At 58.9% G+C, this 15,844-nt stretch overlaps 2 protein-coding genes across 2 annotated transcripts; both read right to left on the bottom strand.

Moving 5' to 3' along the window:
• Nucleotides 1-5,580: 5,580 nt before the first annotated feature.
• On the bottom strand, nucleotides 5,581-7,056 carry LDBPK_071340 (amino acid transporter, putative; the record flags this gene model as incomplete). Its single annotated transcript, XM_003858517.1, has 1 exon — nucleotides 5,581-7,056. One exon carries the CDS (start codon nucleotides 7,054-7,056, stop codon nucleotides 5,581-5,583), a length of 1,476 nt encoding a protein of 491 aa, XP_003858565.1.
• Nucleotides 7,057-7,845: 789 nt separating this feature from the next.
• On the bottom strand, nucleotides 7,846-15,474 carry LDBPK_071330 (hypothetical protein, conserved; the record flags this gene model as incomplete). Its single annotated transcript, XM_003858516.1, has 1 exon — nucleotides 7,846-15,474. The coding sequence occupies one exon, from the start codon at nucleotides 15,472-15,474 to the stop codon at nucleotides 7,846-7,848; it is 7,629 nt and encodes a 2,542-aa protein (XP_003858564.1).
• Nucleotides 15,475-15,844: the final 370 nt, after the last annotated feature.

The following is a 15,844-nucleotide window of genomic DNA, read 5'->3' as shown; positions in this document are numbered from 1 at the left end:
AGGTCGTGAAGGGCACTGAAATGGACAGACATCGGGAAAAGCCTGCAGCTGTCCTTTGCCCGCTGAAGTCCACCCCGCTAGAGGTCCATTCCGCACGCTTTCTCGGCGCAAAAGCGCTAAGTCATCTCTGCCTCCACTTTGGCAGGCGCAACCACCACTACCATGGCAGCGCCAACGCGTTGCTCTTGGAGGGCGACCATTCGGGCCCCGCATCACGCTTTGAAGAGGCCAGTGCGCACGCATACCATTCCCAGAGCACTCCCTTCTCTGCAGCACTCTGTCACGCAGCACGCATCGCATCCATTTCTCTCAGCGCTGCGTCCATGCTGCGCCCCAAATACACAGCTCGCCAGCAACTAAGCGGGAGAAAGCAGCGGATCCGAAACAGCTGTGTTGCGTGTGCATGATGTGCAGGAGATCAAAGGACAGCGCCGAACGGACGTGTGTGTCTGTGTTGGGGATGCTTATTGAGCAGATCTCGCCTGTGAACCAAGGAGTGGTGTTGCGTCTCTAATGTAGTGTGTATATACGCTCGGCCGGAGCACGGGAGAGGTGGTGCAGAGGTAGACCAAGTGGATGGGCGGCAGAGGGAGGGCATACGAGCACACAAATCAGGTGTGTCACACAAGGAACGGACGTCGGCGCCAAGTCTGCCTACAAACGGGGCAGCGCCGCACCCAATAAAACGTGGCAGTGCTTTGTGGTTCGTGGAGGTCAATGTCGTAGAACAACGCGCGTGTCTCGCACCCTTCAATCCAAAGCGGGAAGCTGCGCACACAAAACCATTCAAGAGACAAGGTGGCAGGAGGGCTGTGGTGCTTGCATGTCTTGGTGCTGTCGGACCACTTGGCGGGGGTACTCCGTTCGAGACACTCGCGAGAGCCGACCAGTTTCAGCCGCCAACGCACAGGAACGCCGCGAAGCAAGCGCTACTGCAGCGAGCGTCTCGAGTTGCGAATTGCGCTGTACCTGCTGGCGGTGGCGAAGGAGGCAGCCTTTTGCACTCGCTAGCATTGACCGAGAACCAGCTTCACGCAGGCGCCGGGGTCGTTGATGCTGCAAGCGTCGCTGTTGCTAGCAACAAACGGCATGAGAGTTAGGGCGCATGCTCACCGCACGAAGCCTTCAAGGGAACGGCGCCAGCTCGAATGCGCCGTTAGCAGTTGCACGCATGTATCAAGTCCAGTAGATCTTCGTAGTCGACCGTTCGTCGCGACAGCCCTTTCCAGAAGTGAGCTGCCGGACGGTGGTGCAAGACACCGTACCCGATGACAACTGCGGATACTGATGGGGACTAATGCGCCTGGCGCATGCCGGGGTTGCAAGTGGCTGCACCGACTACTCTGAGGCGCGTTCGTGACCGCAAGTCACGGCGCCCGTTACAGCGGCGGCCGACTCCGCAGAGCCTCGCAGCAGGAGCGGTCCACACGCACATGTGGGGACACACCTCGACGGCGAGTAGGGTCGTGCACTCCCCGCCTGTTAGGCCGGGGCTGCTGAGGCTCTTGGGTGCAGTGAGCGTGCGTATATCACACCGGCACCTACTCCAACCCTCAACAGTGACGTGTGGAAGCCGAGAACCACCTGTCCACAAGCTTGCGTGAGGATGTGGAGGAGCACACAACGCACCGTACGCTCAGTTCCCCCCTGGGCGGAGCGACACCATTCTGAGATATGCCGCTGAAGCATCCAGCAACAAGCACCTCGAATCTGCGGTACTGTCGCTTGTGACAACTTAACCGTGCTAGCATCGTTATCGACATGCACCTCCTACGGCGTAGTAAGGAGCACCCGTGAAGCTGCAGGTACGTGCCGTACAGCGGATGTGTCACCGAGCGTCAGGAGAAGAGCGCACAGTCGCAGCTACCGGCTGGCACACTCGAGAGGCTGGACAGTTCGGACGCTGTTGGTTGTGTCGTCAAACGGCTGAACATTCTTTCCACCAACGAAGGTGATGATTATGCTCCTACACGTATCCTGTGAGCCCAGTAGCTGAGCGTGGGCACGCGCGGCAGTCGATTCCGCTGCCGCAATCACGCTGGTGAGACTCCCTTTTGACAGTTGCACGATTAATGCTGACGCGTCGCAGCCTCTGACGTCCAGCGAACGGCGTGGTACTGTGAGATCATGTCTCATCACGTTTTCGGTTGCATGCCGGCAACGCAGGCGCTGGATGTCGTTGATGACCACTGGAATGGCTGCCGCAACGAGACGTGCTCAATTCCAGAACGGAGGGGCAATGTCATGGATGGGGACACGAGGACGTGCATCGTGCAATAGTGCGGCTTAGTGCACCATGGCGCGTTTGCAATCCTGCTTGGGCCGCCACGGCAGACAGTCCAATACAGCACATGCCAAACGAGTGCGTCAGTGTGGAGTGCACCAGATGGGGCGTGGGTGCAGCGGAAGTTGTCGCTGCATGTAGTCAAGCACGCTCCCCTCAGGCACAGAGAGCAGGAAAAAAGACCCCTGCTCAACAAATCAAAAAAAAGAAGCAAGAAAGCGTGGAAGATGCGTGAAGAGAGAAGGGCATGCTAGGAGGGTCACAGGGGCATTGAGAGACATCATGTTGAGCTCGGGGCGCTAGGCAGGAATCGCTCTCTCTCTGTGTGTGTGTGTGTGTGTGTGTGTGTGCATAGATGACGTTTTCTTGCGTTGTTTCTTTCCTGTTTGGTCTCCTTCTTTTTTTCACTTCGTTTTCACACAAGCCATTCGAACTGTTGTACGCTGCCTTACAACACGAAAAGCAGGTACGCTGAGACGCGGCTCTGGGAGACATACATATATAAGAATATCGGTATCAAAGCAAATGGAAAAAAAGATGCACGGCTAGCATGCTGTATGAGAAGGTGGCATCACGTACGCACATACCTGCACAGAAAGTGACACATACGTACACAACTGTCCACATGGATTAGCGCGCGCACACACACACTTTCTCCATGTCAGCAGCAGCTCTATATCTTCCAGTACATGCTGGCGGCTGTTTGCCCACATTTGTGCGCTTTCGCCTGTGTGTGTGCGTGTGCGTTTGATCGTACACGCCTGATGACAGACGAAGAAAGACACAAGAGAGACAAGCAGCTGAAAGAGAACCAAGCGAGAGAACTATGAAAAGAGAAGAGGGAAACAACTTTGCTGAAATCCAGAAAAAAAAAGAAAATCGGCTGCGTGTCTCGGGCAGAGCCATGAAAACGATCCCCCGCGATGATGGAAGCATCGGAACAAACGGTGAGGAAGAAACATAAAGAACTCGAATTGTTGGAAAGCCACACAAACAAGAAAAAAAATCATGAAAAAGAAGGGGAGAAGGAGGGTATAAGAATACGGAAGAAAAGGAAAAAAGAGCATGGACAACAGCAGCAGCAACCAAACTCGACAGCCCGCATTCTCCCTGCTCTCGGCGCATAATGGGCCAGAAGTCAGCCAGGCGGGGGGGAGGAGGGAAAGTAGCGCGTCATTGGGCCTATGGGTACGGTGGAGGGGAGGCAATGACGAGCCCGGTGGCACCGCGATAGAGTTGGGGAAAAGGAGGTAGGGGGCATTCCGCGCTTCCTCTTCAAAGCCATCCTACATTCGAAGGGTCTCTCTTTGCGTGTCCCCTATCGCATCGGCATATCGCTTCTATCGGCGGTTCTGTCTTCGTTGCACTTCTCAAAACTTCGTTTTTTTTTCTGTTTTTCATTTTCTACATATATGTTTTCCAGGGAGTAGTAAAAAAACGTGTCGGTGCTGCGCCTGTGCCGGTTTGTCCGCTTCTGTACATATGTGCAAGAGGGAGAGTAGGAAAGAGGGGGTACGCAGATGCTGCTCAATGTTGCTGCAATACGAAGCTACGTGCAAAGCATTGGTACATGCATGTTAGCTAGCAGCAGCAACAGTTGAAGCACGTGGTAGTGATCCCTCCCTCCCCCATGACTCGTCTGGATGGATTGTAAGCCGCAGACAGAGAAAGCGTGTTCGCGATGGTAGTCTCACATATACGGGAATTGGGAACGCATCGCATGCCTCCATTCCTTGAAGTGCCCCCGCTTAGGCGCTTCTCCGCTTGGCATGCGAATCCAAACGCACACACACACACACACATATATATATATATATACATGCATATAATAGTCTAGAGAAGAGAGAAGTCGAAGGAGCACACGGTCAGAGCAGGAGAGGGGGTTCATACAACCACTCAGCAGGAGGGTATTGATGCACAACCAAAGACGAGCACATGCCACACACACGCACACACATACAGGTGAGGCAATGCGTGAGCGCTTCATCTCTCACCGTTTGCTTTCCTGCTGCAGTTCTCGGAGTCAAATCCTTCGTTGTGTAAGAGCTCGAAACGAACAACACGGCGCGCTCACGCTGTGAAGGGCGGAGGTGTCCGGAATCACGCCTTAAGTCGGAGCGAGAAGGCAAGCACAATGACGCCATCTTCTCTGATCCAACCAAAGGATAAGTGAAGCACACCATCACGTGAAGCGCACCGATGCGCACATCCTCGAACGTCACAGGAGAAGGCAACCCACAGGCTAGAAAAGTGGCCTAGCACACAGTGAAAAAAAAAGAGGAGAGAAGAAGAGAGAAGACGCCCAGCTGTGAACCATGCGCTCCTCTACGTGACGCCTCCCTACATATGAAATATGCACCTTTGCTGCGAAAGGAAGGGGAGCAGTATGTGGAGCAAAGAAGCTTGCAGCACTACGTGGAGGTGCGAGGAGGGAGCACAGAGGCAACGTGCCATCGCGGGTGTCACACCTCCTCTGGTAACTACAACGCGGGAACAGGAAAGGGATGCCAGAATGCACAGACAGAGAGAGACACGCGTGTGTGCTGACATCGATGCCCTCACATAAGCAGGACAGCCGAGCACAAGCCAACGCACACGTAGTCGCACCGCCACGCAAAAGTGTGTGACGTGGAGAAAAGGAAACTTACGGAAGGCAAAAAGAAAAGCACACACACACGAGAAGAGGAGGGGGAGGGGAGGTGGGCAGCGAGGTAGCCGAAGGCAAACAAGGAAAAGAGCGTAAACACGACAGCCGCAAACAAATAAGATAAAAAGAATCGCAAGTGGGGGAGGGAGGAAGGCAGCAGAGAAAGAGAGAGACGGGATCGGGGAGGAGCAGACAGCAACAGGCAGACGGACCACACGGAGGGGCTTCACTTGTTTTGTTTTCCTGGTTTCCCCCGTTTTTTTTGCCTTTCTGCAGGTTTCTCTGTCCTTCTGTGCGGGTACCTGGGTGCGCCGGCGTGGATGCATATGCATCGCGGTCCTTGTGTGTGTGTGTGTGCGAAGTGCGGCAACGGCCTCCGCGTCCTCCTTGTGCGCCCCGCAAGCGCAGACACAAACGCACCCCAACGCGACAGGCGCGGGCACAGATACGCAAACCAGTAGCACTGGCTACACAGGCCCACAGGTGCTTGGTGAAGTATATAGAAGAAGCCGTTCCACGAATGCGTGCGCCAGTAACAGTACTCTGCGCTACACCGCGCACAAAGAACATGGTGGCTGCAGCGCTAGCCCCAAGCCGGCACCTCCCCCTCCCGCAGCGCCAATGGGTCATGATCACCTCAGCCTTACAGTCAGACGATCGAGTAGATGGAAGCGCAGGTGCCAAAGACGACGGCGACGACGCCAACAAGGAGGAGGATATAGGTCAGCGACCACTCTAGCAACCCCACATTCTTCAGGCTCCATTTACCCGCGTACATGATCATGAGAGATGGGAAGATGAAGCCGATGAAGCCGCCGCAGAGGGAGCCGACGAGGCCGAGGACTATGTTGAGGTCCGGGACTAGGAGGCCAACGACCAGCACGAATGCCGCGATACCGCCGCAAATGAGGGCGTTCCTCCACCAGGGCATGCGGTAGACGTCCCACGAGAAGAAGTGGTAGACGCTGTCGCGCAACGGCAGCTGGTGCAGCGCAAAGGCCACGCAAATCTTTACGACGATGCCGAAATAGGCGAACCAGAACTGCGGCGCCTCACGCGGCTGGTACTTGAGCAGGATGGATGACTTCACCGTGGAGCCGAAACGCGCGCAGCCGAACACGCCAGCGAGAACGTACAAGAGACCGCAGCCGCTCATAGCAATTGTGCTGTTACGCACCATGTTTCGCGGCGTCGGATTCGCCATCTCATAGTAGACTTCCTGCGCGTTGATCTGGACGAGGCAGGCGAAGATGACAGTGCCCAGGCCCTGAATGGCGCCATTGCCAGTGTTGAAGAACTTGATATCCTTGCGCCACCCGTTCTTCGCCATGAACTCGCAGCTGTCTTGCATGATGCAGATGACAAAGAACACGACCATGGTGACGCTTATGATGGACGTGTGCCGGAGGGAGTCAATATTCTTGGGCAGGCACAAGGGTAGGATGACAACGAGCCACACTGCGGACGTGATGATGCTGTTGCCGATCTTCGTCCGCAGGAGCTCTGGCACACTAGGGTCGTCAAAGATAGGAGTGAGCAGGTCACCGATGGAAATGATGTAGCTGACGGCGCCGCCGAGACAGAAACCGAGCATGAAAACAGCGGCCGCGTAGTCGGCGCCACGGCCGAGCAGCACACGAGCCACATCCTCGTACGTCCGAACCTTCGATGCGTCGGAGCACCGCGCCAGCAGCCACAAAGAGAAGATCGTGAGCACTGTCACCAATATGAGCACAAGCAGCGCAGTCACAAAGCCCATGCTGTTGAACGCGGCCGGCAGACCAAGGATACCGGCGCCAAGAGTGGAGCTGCCCAGGGTGAAGGAGCTCGCGATGACACCGCCCGGCGGCACGACCTTCTGAAACCACAGGCGAAACTTCGAGTAGTGCTTCTTGTCAGCAACCGCCTCGGCATCGTCATCGTCCATCGCCTCTCCTGTGTTGGTGTCGTCCGCCTCTGCGTGCGGCTTCTTTGTCAACTCGGGATTGTCATCTTGACGGTCTGTAATACCCGACGGTTGCGATTTGGTTTTCGTATTCACCACCCCATCCTCCGGGTGGCGGTCTGGCGCCGTCAGCTCACGCTGCGCCGCCTCCGACAGTGGTTCTCCGGGAAGTCGAGACATGATCTCTGTGCAGATACAATGCGCGAAGGCACCGAAAAGCAGGCGCACACTTACTCGTCACAGAGCACTATCACGGCAGAGAAGAACCAAGCCCGAAGAAAAGGGGAGAGTGCAAGGGAATCCCGGAACGCTTAGAGGGCAGCGTGCGTACACAGTCGAGACCAAGTGCGTGTGTGAACAGAGAAACGGACGGAGGACTCTCAAGTGGATTGAAGAACGTTTGGCAACTTACTGTGCAGGTATATATATATATATATAGGTGTGTGTGCGTCGAAGGCACCCGAGCGAGAGAGTGCGCGAGCACGCCGGAGGAAGGCGATTTTGTTGTTGTTTGTTTGGCGCGGTGGTGTTCAAGGGAAGGAAGCACGGCAACATGGCAGAACGCACAAGGGGAAGAGGAGATGGGGTGCGTGAAGATTAGGACGCGCGGAGCTTGCATTCAGCCGTACTCTGCTAGGGCAAAGTCACTGTGTGCTGCCGCCCGGTAGTGCACCCCGTCCGGCAGCAAGCGAAAGGCAGAAAAGGCGCCGGAGAGACGACGGCAGCAGTGTCGTCAGATGCGCACCGCGACCACAAACGAGGAGGAGAGACAGTGGGAGACATGTGAGCCGACGTGGCGCCTTGTAAGAGAGTGCTGCCGTTGCACGTGTGAGCTTCCGCACATGCAGGGAAGAGAGCACCTGTGGACTGGTTTGAGGAGCGCATCAAACGCGCACACATGCACACACACACACAATTTGGTTCGCTTGCTCTCAGTCCAAGAGCAAGCACTGCCGGCTGTGCCTCTCGTCATATCAGCGCCGAGCCGCCGTCGTCAGTGGTGTCCGTCTGGTCCGAGGTACGGAAGAGAAAGGACGACACGGTGGAAGTGACCTTCTCGAGAAGGGACGAGTTCTTCTTGAAGAACCCTACCGTGGTGACCATCTTCGGTATCTGCTTCACCACCTCCATGATGAGAATTTGCCGGACGCGGCCGATCAGCTGCGCCAGCGACACACGCGACACATTTCGGAGCTGTAATTTTGGCAAGACGAGCATGGCATGATGGAGGGACGGAATCAGCTTTGAGATAGCTGAGTCGCCGAGCAGAAAGTCATGCGGCGGGAGCGTGCTGCGGTCCCAGCTCAGCTCCAGCGGCGTTTCTGCGATGCTAGCGCTGCCAATGTGCAGGTGCTGCGGCAGGGTGACGGGCACACTCCGCAGCAACGCCACCGCGGTAGGCTCCTGCACCCATGCCAGTGGGTCAAACACCATGTCTACGCGGCAGCGCGATGCGACCATCTGTAGCTGATACAGCAGAACTTCGGAGACAGTGATAGTGAGCTGCTGCAGGCCAAGATAGAAGCCCTTGAGATAGACGTCCCGGCTCGTGCGACGCATCTCACGAAGGCTTACATCAGCGTCGAACGGCTCAGCTACCTGCTGCTTGCGGCCCTCGTAGTGGCTCTCGAGACAGATGCCAGTCACGCTGCACTGCACGGAGATCATCTGAGTCCACATGACGTTCGCCGCCAGTGACCGCCAGCAGAGATGCAGCGGATCGGTGTTCGCGTCACGCAGACGCAACGACACGCCGTTCGTCTGCACATTGACTGAAATCTGAACCTCCTCCGCCCACGTCTTGCCTTTGGTCGTGAATACCCACCTGCTTGACAACACCACGCAGCACCGGTCACCCTCACCACGAATTGTCTGCACCGTTACCCCCGCGTCGAGCTCCAACGGCTCTTCTTGCAGCAGATCCACCGTGTACACAGCGCCGTCGGTGCTCGTGAGGAGCAGGTACTTGTTGTTCTTGGAGGGTCGAGGGAAAGCGACTTGGTAGCAGCCCACGTCACGGAAGCTGATGCTCGTGAAGTTCACCAGCTTCACCCTCGGCAGCACAGCCGGGCCGACCGTCACGTACGCCGTCTCATAGAGGCTTCCCTTCGCGATGTCAATCTGATGATGGGTGGCGCCGACGCACACGAACCCGCTCCATGTCGTGCCAGGAGCCAGGTCTGTCTCGACGACGGAGGAGAACCTGCTCGAAGCGGCGGCGCAGCCGCCGCTGCCACTGCACCACGCAAAGAGAAGGTCGTTTGTGTAGCCGTACTTGGACAGGGTGTAGTAACAGCAGTCACTGTGTGGTGGCACCTCGAACACGGTCTCCTCTAGTGGTTTGACGGCACCCGCTTCGCGGACGACGTGCTTGACGAGCAGCGTGTAGCGGGCGTGGCGGTTGCGAAACACCACCGCGGGCAGCAGCTCCGCGAGACGGTGGGCAGGGCTGGCTGAGACGGTGCGCAGAAGGAAGTACAACGCGGAGAATGCGCTCGCCTCGGGGGCATGGTCGCACTGAATGACGCACCCCTCGCCGCTCCTGTCAATCTCGAAGGCCTCGGATAAAGCAGCACCCTTCGGCTTGATACGCAGTACCACGTTCGACGGAACGTAGCCGATTGCGCCTGAGGCAGTGGAGCCTGGCAGCCCCCTCGTGCCCATTGTCCCGACGGAGTTGCCCTCACCGGTGAAGAAGAAGAGGTCCATCGTGGTGCAGTTCTTCACGAGGCAGTGGCAGCCAGCCGTGACGGCAACGCCGTACTCTCCGGCCGGCCCCCTGCTCTCCACAGACAAGCTGAAGTGAAAGAAGTAGCGGCGTGGGTGCGCCTGGTGGGTCATGAGCACGCTGCTGTTCATGCGGGCCGTCTCGCGGTCGAACAGGGCCTCTTCAACGTGCGCCTCGTACTCGTCGTCGTCCACACAAAGGTGCACATCGCCATGCACCGCCCCGGTCGGCGGCAGATTGAGGAAGTATGCCCGCTCTCCTGCAAGAACATACTCGCTCGCCAGCATCTCACCAAGGGTGTTGACGGCGGTGACGCGCAGAGGGTACACAGTGTCGTTTACGACGTGCGGCCTAGCACCGCGGAAGCGCAAGAGCAGCACAGGGCCTTGCAGTTCGAACATCGTCACCATGAACGTTGAAGACCCGTCCAGTTGAGAGACAAACTCGCGCGCCATGTCCGCAGGGGGACGGCCCTGCTGATGACAGCACTGATAGAAATCCATGGCGGGTATGGACTTTGGCAACAGCGGCTCCCTCAGCGTAGCGGCACCCGCCTTCGTCAGCGTCACCGCTACACTGATGTCAGTGCGGTGCATCATCGCCTCTGGCACACATGAGAGCGTGAAGGGTTCCACGATGCACGCGCTTTGGCCGCCGGCTGTGAGCACGAGAGGAAGCGGTGTCTCGTTCTCGATCTGCACCAGCGTGCGCACGGAGATGGCGTGCACCAAGTCGCGCTTCAGCGTGGAAGTAACGTGGAAGCGCCGCTTGTCTGCCAACACCACCGTCTTGCGCGACACAAAGAGCGGCGTCAGGTACCCCGGCGCCGAGCCCGTCCCACTCCGTTCTTTCTCGACCACGTCGCGCTCCACGTAGTCTACGGCCGTCCCGTCGATCTCCGTGACTATGAGCGGTGAAACCGCGTTGGTTGCCTCCGAGACCTGTGACGGCGCGTCTCCTGCTGCTCGCGGCCTCGCCGGAACGCGGACGATCGCGCCGTGGCCGCCGCGCGCCTGCAGAGCGACGCCGGTGTAGTTGTACCAGCAAAGCCCCTGTGGCGAGATGCTTTCCGTCTGTGCTGGTGCCGTTGCGGGACGCGCAGACACTGCAGCCGCTGCGTTGCTAGACAGGGCGTGGAGCATCAGCTTTACCTGGTCGGTCGACACGGCAGCTTGCACGGGAGAGACGGACGCCGTCACGCTCGCGCTGAGAGGGGTCGGCATACGACCCTGCACACCAACGAAGACAGGACTGGTCACGACGGACTGAAAGGACTGCTGAGGCCACTCCCACAGTGCCATGTCGTGTACGGCGATGCGCGCCTCCAGCTGCGCCTCAGCGAAAGGCTCCCGCTTGGACCACACAAAGGCGTTCGAGAACGTGACCCGCGCCACCGTCATGCCGCCAAGAAGTCTCACCGTCAGCGGAATTAGGGAGAGAGACAGCAGCAGCTTCCACGAGTCGTACGGAAAGCGCTGCTGCTTCTCCGGAGAAGCCGACGGTGGCGGCGGGACAACGTAGGTCGCCGCCGAAAGGTCGTCTGCGGAAGCCGCTGTCCGCCCGGATGCGTCAGCCGCCTCCGCGCGTGAGAAACTGGTCAGCAGCTCCAGACGCTCCTGAGCAGCATGCATCTTGGAGAACAGAAGTGGGATGGTCACCTCGCCGCAAGTAACCGAACAGCTCGCGGAGCACGAGCGATTCGGCAGATACACGGCAAAATCGCCCTCCAGGGACGTTTTTGTAAGGACGGGCACCCGCTGTTCTGCATCCGCGTACTCGATTCGAACCTCGCCGTTGCGTAGCTTGAAGAAGGAGCGGCGAGTCTTTTGCTTGTGGGTCAAGGCGAGCGCTCGCTGCGTGAGCACCACCCGTGAACTGGCGTCGAGCCCAATGGCGACGCAGCCTTCCTCGACCGTCACATGCGTGCGTCGCCGCGGCCTCACGCCGGCGTCCGCAGCGCTGCTCCTCGGCGACGGCACGGTGGGAGCTGTGGCGGGGGCGGCGGAGGCCATGGCCATTGGTGCCGCCTCACCCTCGACGCAACAGTCCTCGCACAGGAAGAGAGCCGATCGACTCGACACCCGGATGAGGTCGCCACCGCCGCGGTTGGGAAACACGCATCGCCGAAACACCGCTGACGTGCCTGGGCAAACCACGACGTGTCGGTCGCTCGACGATGCGCGAAACAAACAACTCTCCACCACAAGAATCTGAGTCGGCGCGTCGAGGAAGACGTCGCCGCAGTCGTCCAAGTCAAAGTTTGTTGCTGCGACGCTCTCACGCAGGACGACGCGGCGGGCGAGGCACTGCTGCGCTGAAGCGACGGCACTAAGCATGTGCTGCAGTTTGCCGAAGTCAGAAACCGGCGCCGACAAGTCCACGTCGACACTCCACCGCCGCAGTGACACTTGCGTCGTCTCCCACTGCTCCTCGGTCGAGGAAGCGCAGCTGCCGCGGTCGCTCTCCGACGGACTCAGCTGGAGATCCCTCGAAATGGGGAGCCCGGGCAAGTCCGCCGCGGCAGCGCCAGTGCCGCTGACAGTCTCCGCCGTAAGTCCTGACAGGGAAGCCTCCAGAGCCGGCTGTAGGTCGGCGTCCGTGTGGTCGAGACGCGCAATTACTCGCACCGCCTCCAAGGTGATCTGCTGCGGCACCGACGGAATCTCCTGCGCCTCTGCACACCAGAATGGCATCTTCTCCAGCGGCATCCGCCAGTGCATCACACTCACTATCACCGCTACGCTCGAGGGAGACGTCGCCACAGGCGCTGACAGGAGCACCGTCAGCTGCGACACGTCAACATCCATGGAAAGCCGCCCGACATCATTCAGAATTAGTATCGGAAAGCTGTCTGGTGTGGCGAAGAGGTGCGGTTGGTATACATCGAGCGCCGCGACGCGCCCCTCGCTGGCCGTGTTGGACATGGACAGCAACAACTCCCTGCCGGGCGTCGGATGCCCCCCAGCAGCGCCACAGCGCACAACACACTCGCGCATCACCACCTGCAGTGCCACGTCGCTGAAGCAGCTGAAGAAGGTGCGGTAGTACTCCTCCGAGACGATTTCCGCGCACGCGAAGCGGTAGATCTCCCCTAAGACACAGGCCACTGCATGCGATGGCACGGCGCATAGCTGGCCCAAATCGATGGCATTCACTTCGACAGCCACCTGCACGTAGGAGGTGAGACACGGTCGGTCAGCCAGCGGCACCACGCTCGGGTCGGTCTTGTAAATCAAGTCTACATCCGCTAGCTGGACGCTGCCGGCCAGCGACACGCCAGACATGCTCGCGTACTGCACAGTGTTGTGTACGACGGCCTCGAAGCGTCGAATCTCGAGCAGTGACACCTCTGCCGCCTCCTTGTCACGGCGCCCTGTGATGCGGATAGAAGGGATAGACATCGCAAGAGCCGCCGCTGGTTCTGTGCTCATGCCAACGCGCATGCCGTCTTTTAGTTCTATGTAGAGGCCCAAACGCCCTGTGTAGTGGCACTCAACGGAGGCGTGTCGAAGCGTGAAGTGCGTGCCGTACGATCTGCTGGGAGACGGCGACACTGTCTGCGCAGCGACTTGATGCAACGCAATTGTGCAGTCGAGTGGAGAGAAGTTCACGGCCACCTCCTCTACCTCAAAGGGCGGACAGCTGGAGACCGGCGGCCACTGCAATACCTTGGTCATGGCTTTCAGGGCGTCGAGGTTTGTGTTGGGGGAAGAAGGCGCTGGAGCAGCAGTTGCGTGAGCGACGCCGGCGTTAGCGAGTCGTGGCAGCTTCTGGAACAGGAGGCGAAGGCTGTCAGCATCGCGGCGCCACACCGTCCACGTCTCGCGCGGCACCTCGAGCGCAACGCGCGACACCACCACGCCACCACGCGCGGTCATGCGGACCTCGAGTGGGGCCAAGACGTAGGTGGTCTTGTGGCGCAGGTAGCTCTGTCGCAGAGTGCAGCCAAGCTTGCCGGGGGTTCCCGGTGCCTTGGCGCTGGTGGCGGAAAGGCGGTCGAGGAGGAAACAAAAGTCGTCCAGCTGCACCGACACGCTGTGCACCGCTACAATCGTCGTCGACGGCCTCACCACACGCGCTGCAGGAGGGATGCTTAAGGGTCCCGGCAGCACAACCTGGGTGGTAGCACCACATTTCTCTTGCTCCCCGATTTGCTGCAGCGCCTCGGCGATGGGCATCAGACAGCACAGCACGCCTTCCATGCTCCCTTTCAGTGCGATCTGCTGCAGGATCACCTTAGTCTCGCTCGATACGTAGTCCTCCTTCGTGTGCAAGTATATGAGCGCTGTCTCTTCATTCAACGCCGAGTTGCGCAGCTCCCACGGTGCCACCGTGCTCGTCGTGGAGGCAATCATGGTTTGCACCGCGCCATCGGCGTCGAGTGAGACGGAGGCAATAGTGAATACCGTCTCCCCGTTTCGGAAAACGAGTGCCGTGTTCCGGGCGAATACAGTGTTGCGTGCCGGCAAGACGACCTTCACCAACTTCCACTCAAAGTGTGTGGAGGACACAACAGCAGACTCCAACTCCGGCACCTCCTCCGCGACCGGCGCGGCGGCGTTAGCGGCGTACTTGGCCTGCACGAGCCGGCGAAAATACAAGATGACGTCCTCATACCGCAGGTCCTGCTCGGCGTCCGCGAGCGCCTGCCGCCGATCCTCGACGCTCTGATTACGGTGGCACTCGTTCAGCAGCTGCATGTAGCGCTCTCTAGCGTGGGCATAGAAGCGCAAGTGCGAGGCGTTGAAGTTGTAGCGCTGTCGGTAGTCCCGCAGTCCCTGCACGACGCAACACTTCACATACGGCCAAAGAGAGCCGCGGGCACGAAGACTCGAGTATGGCAGACAGTAGGCTGGCACGCTGAGGCGCATCTGCCGCGACAGATGGCACTTGAGCAGCGCAAGGAGGGTTACCTCGTCAGCCGTCAGAGTGCTGGTTCCGTTGAAGGAGAGAGCCACGTTCTTGCGCAGGACCCGCTCCGTGCCCGTCTCGTACACCGTTGTGATCTTGATAGAGAGCGCCTCCACGACGATGACACGGCTGCGGACGTCGTCGGCACTGGCAAAGACGCTGACGCCACCGATCTCCATGCTCACAATCTTCATCTGCTCACGACCGCTAGTCTGCGCCGGCTCGATTGTGACGACAAACGAGTCCACGCTGATTTCAAAGTGTATTTTCTTGCGTGCGTCGCACGGCAGAGTCAGGGTGAGGTCGGTGAAGGTAATGCGCAGCTGCCGACGCCAGATCCACTCCACCGACCGCGCCGCGCGCGAGCGCAGGTAGTCAAGCCAGCCAGCGTCCTGTTTTGCAACCTCGGCCGCCTGCGTCTCGTCAGCCGACGTCGGGGAGCCAAAGCCGCTGCCGCAGCACGTGGAGTCGCAATCCGAAAGATCGCCATCGCTGGCACACGACGCGAAGTCCTCTTCGTCCATATCGGAGTTGGCACAAGAGTAGTCGTACGACGCCGGCTCAGGTTCACTAGCGGGTGACACCGGCTCCGAGCTGGTATCCGCCGACACCGCAGCGGCAGAACCAAGGATGGAGTGGTCCGTGACGCCGCGCAAAATCTGCTCCGGTGTGCGGTCCAGAGGCGGTGAGGAGAGATCTAGCGGCAGCAGCAGTCGTCCGCGGTGTACCTTGACCTCCATAGCGTTTGCCGTCGAGGGGTTCGGAACTTGCAGCTCCATCTCGGGCACCGTGCCTTCCTCGATAGGCAGCGGCAAGATTTTGTTCATCGTCTCTGGGCGCAGTGACAGGTTGTTGACCCGCACATTACCGTTGAACAAGGAGGTGTGAACGTCCCTCGGGTTCACATCGGCGATGTTCGCCAGTCCGGAAAGGACATACGTGACTACCATCTGCTGCATCGTGTCTGCACCCCCGGTGGGGCGACGATAGAGAATGATAAGAGAGGTGCTTCGCGTCTGCACTCCCGTGTGTGTGTGTGTGTGTGTGTGTGTGTGTGTGTGTCACGGCAAGGCGACGGCGGCCGGCGTACTGGGTAGAGACGTGGAGAAAGGGCAGCGGATAACAGATCAGCGAAGGTGGAAGACTCAAATGGCACTGATGCGCCGCCTTTGCGAAGAAAACCCACAGAGAAGTATGATGATATTGCGCCCCATGGAGCGCTCAGGAAGGGAGCAGGAACACCAAGAAAATCCAAGGCAGACACCGAGAGAAAGACGCGCAGGCAAATACAGAGAACCAGGCCAGCAAGCAGACGGATAAAGAGAGGTG

Source organism: Leishmania donovani, chromosome 7 (genome assembly GCF_000227135.1).
Source record: "Leishmania donovani BPK282A1 complete genome, chromosome 7".
Lineage (NCBI taxonomy): Eukaryota > Euglenozoa > Kinetoplastea > Trypanosomatida > Trypanosomatidae > Leishmania > Leishmania donovani.
This window is presented reverse-complemented; position numbering and strand designations above follow the sequence as displayed.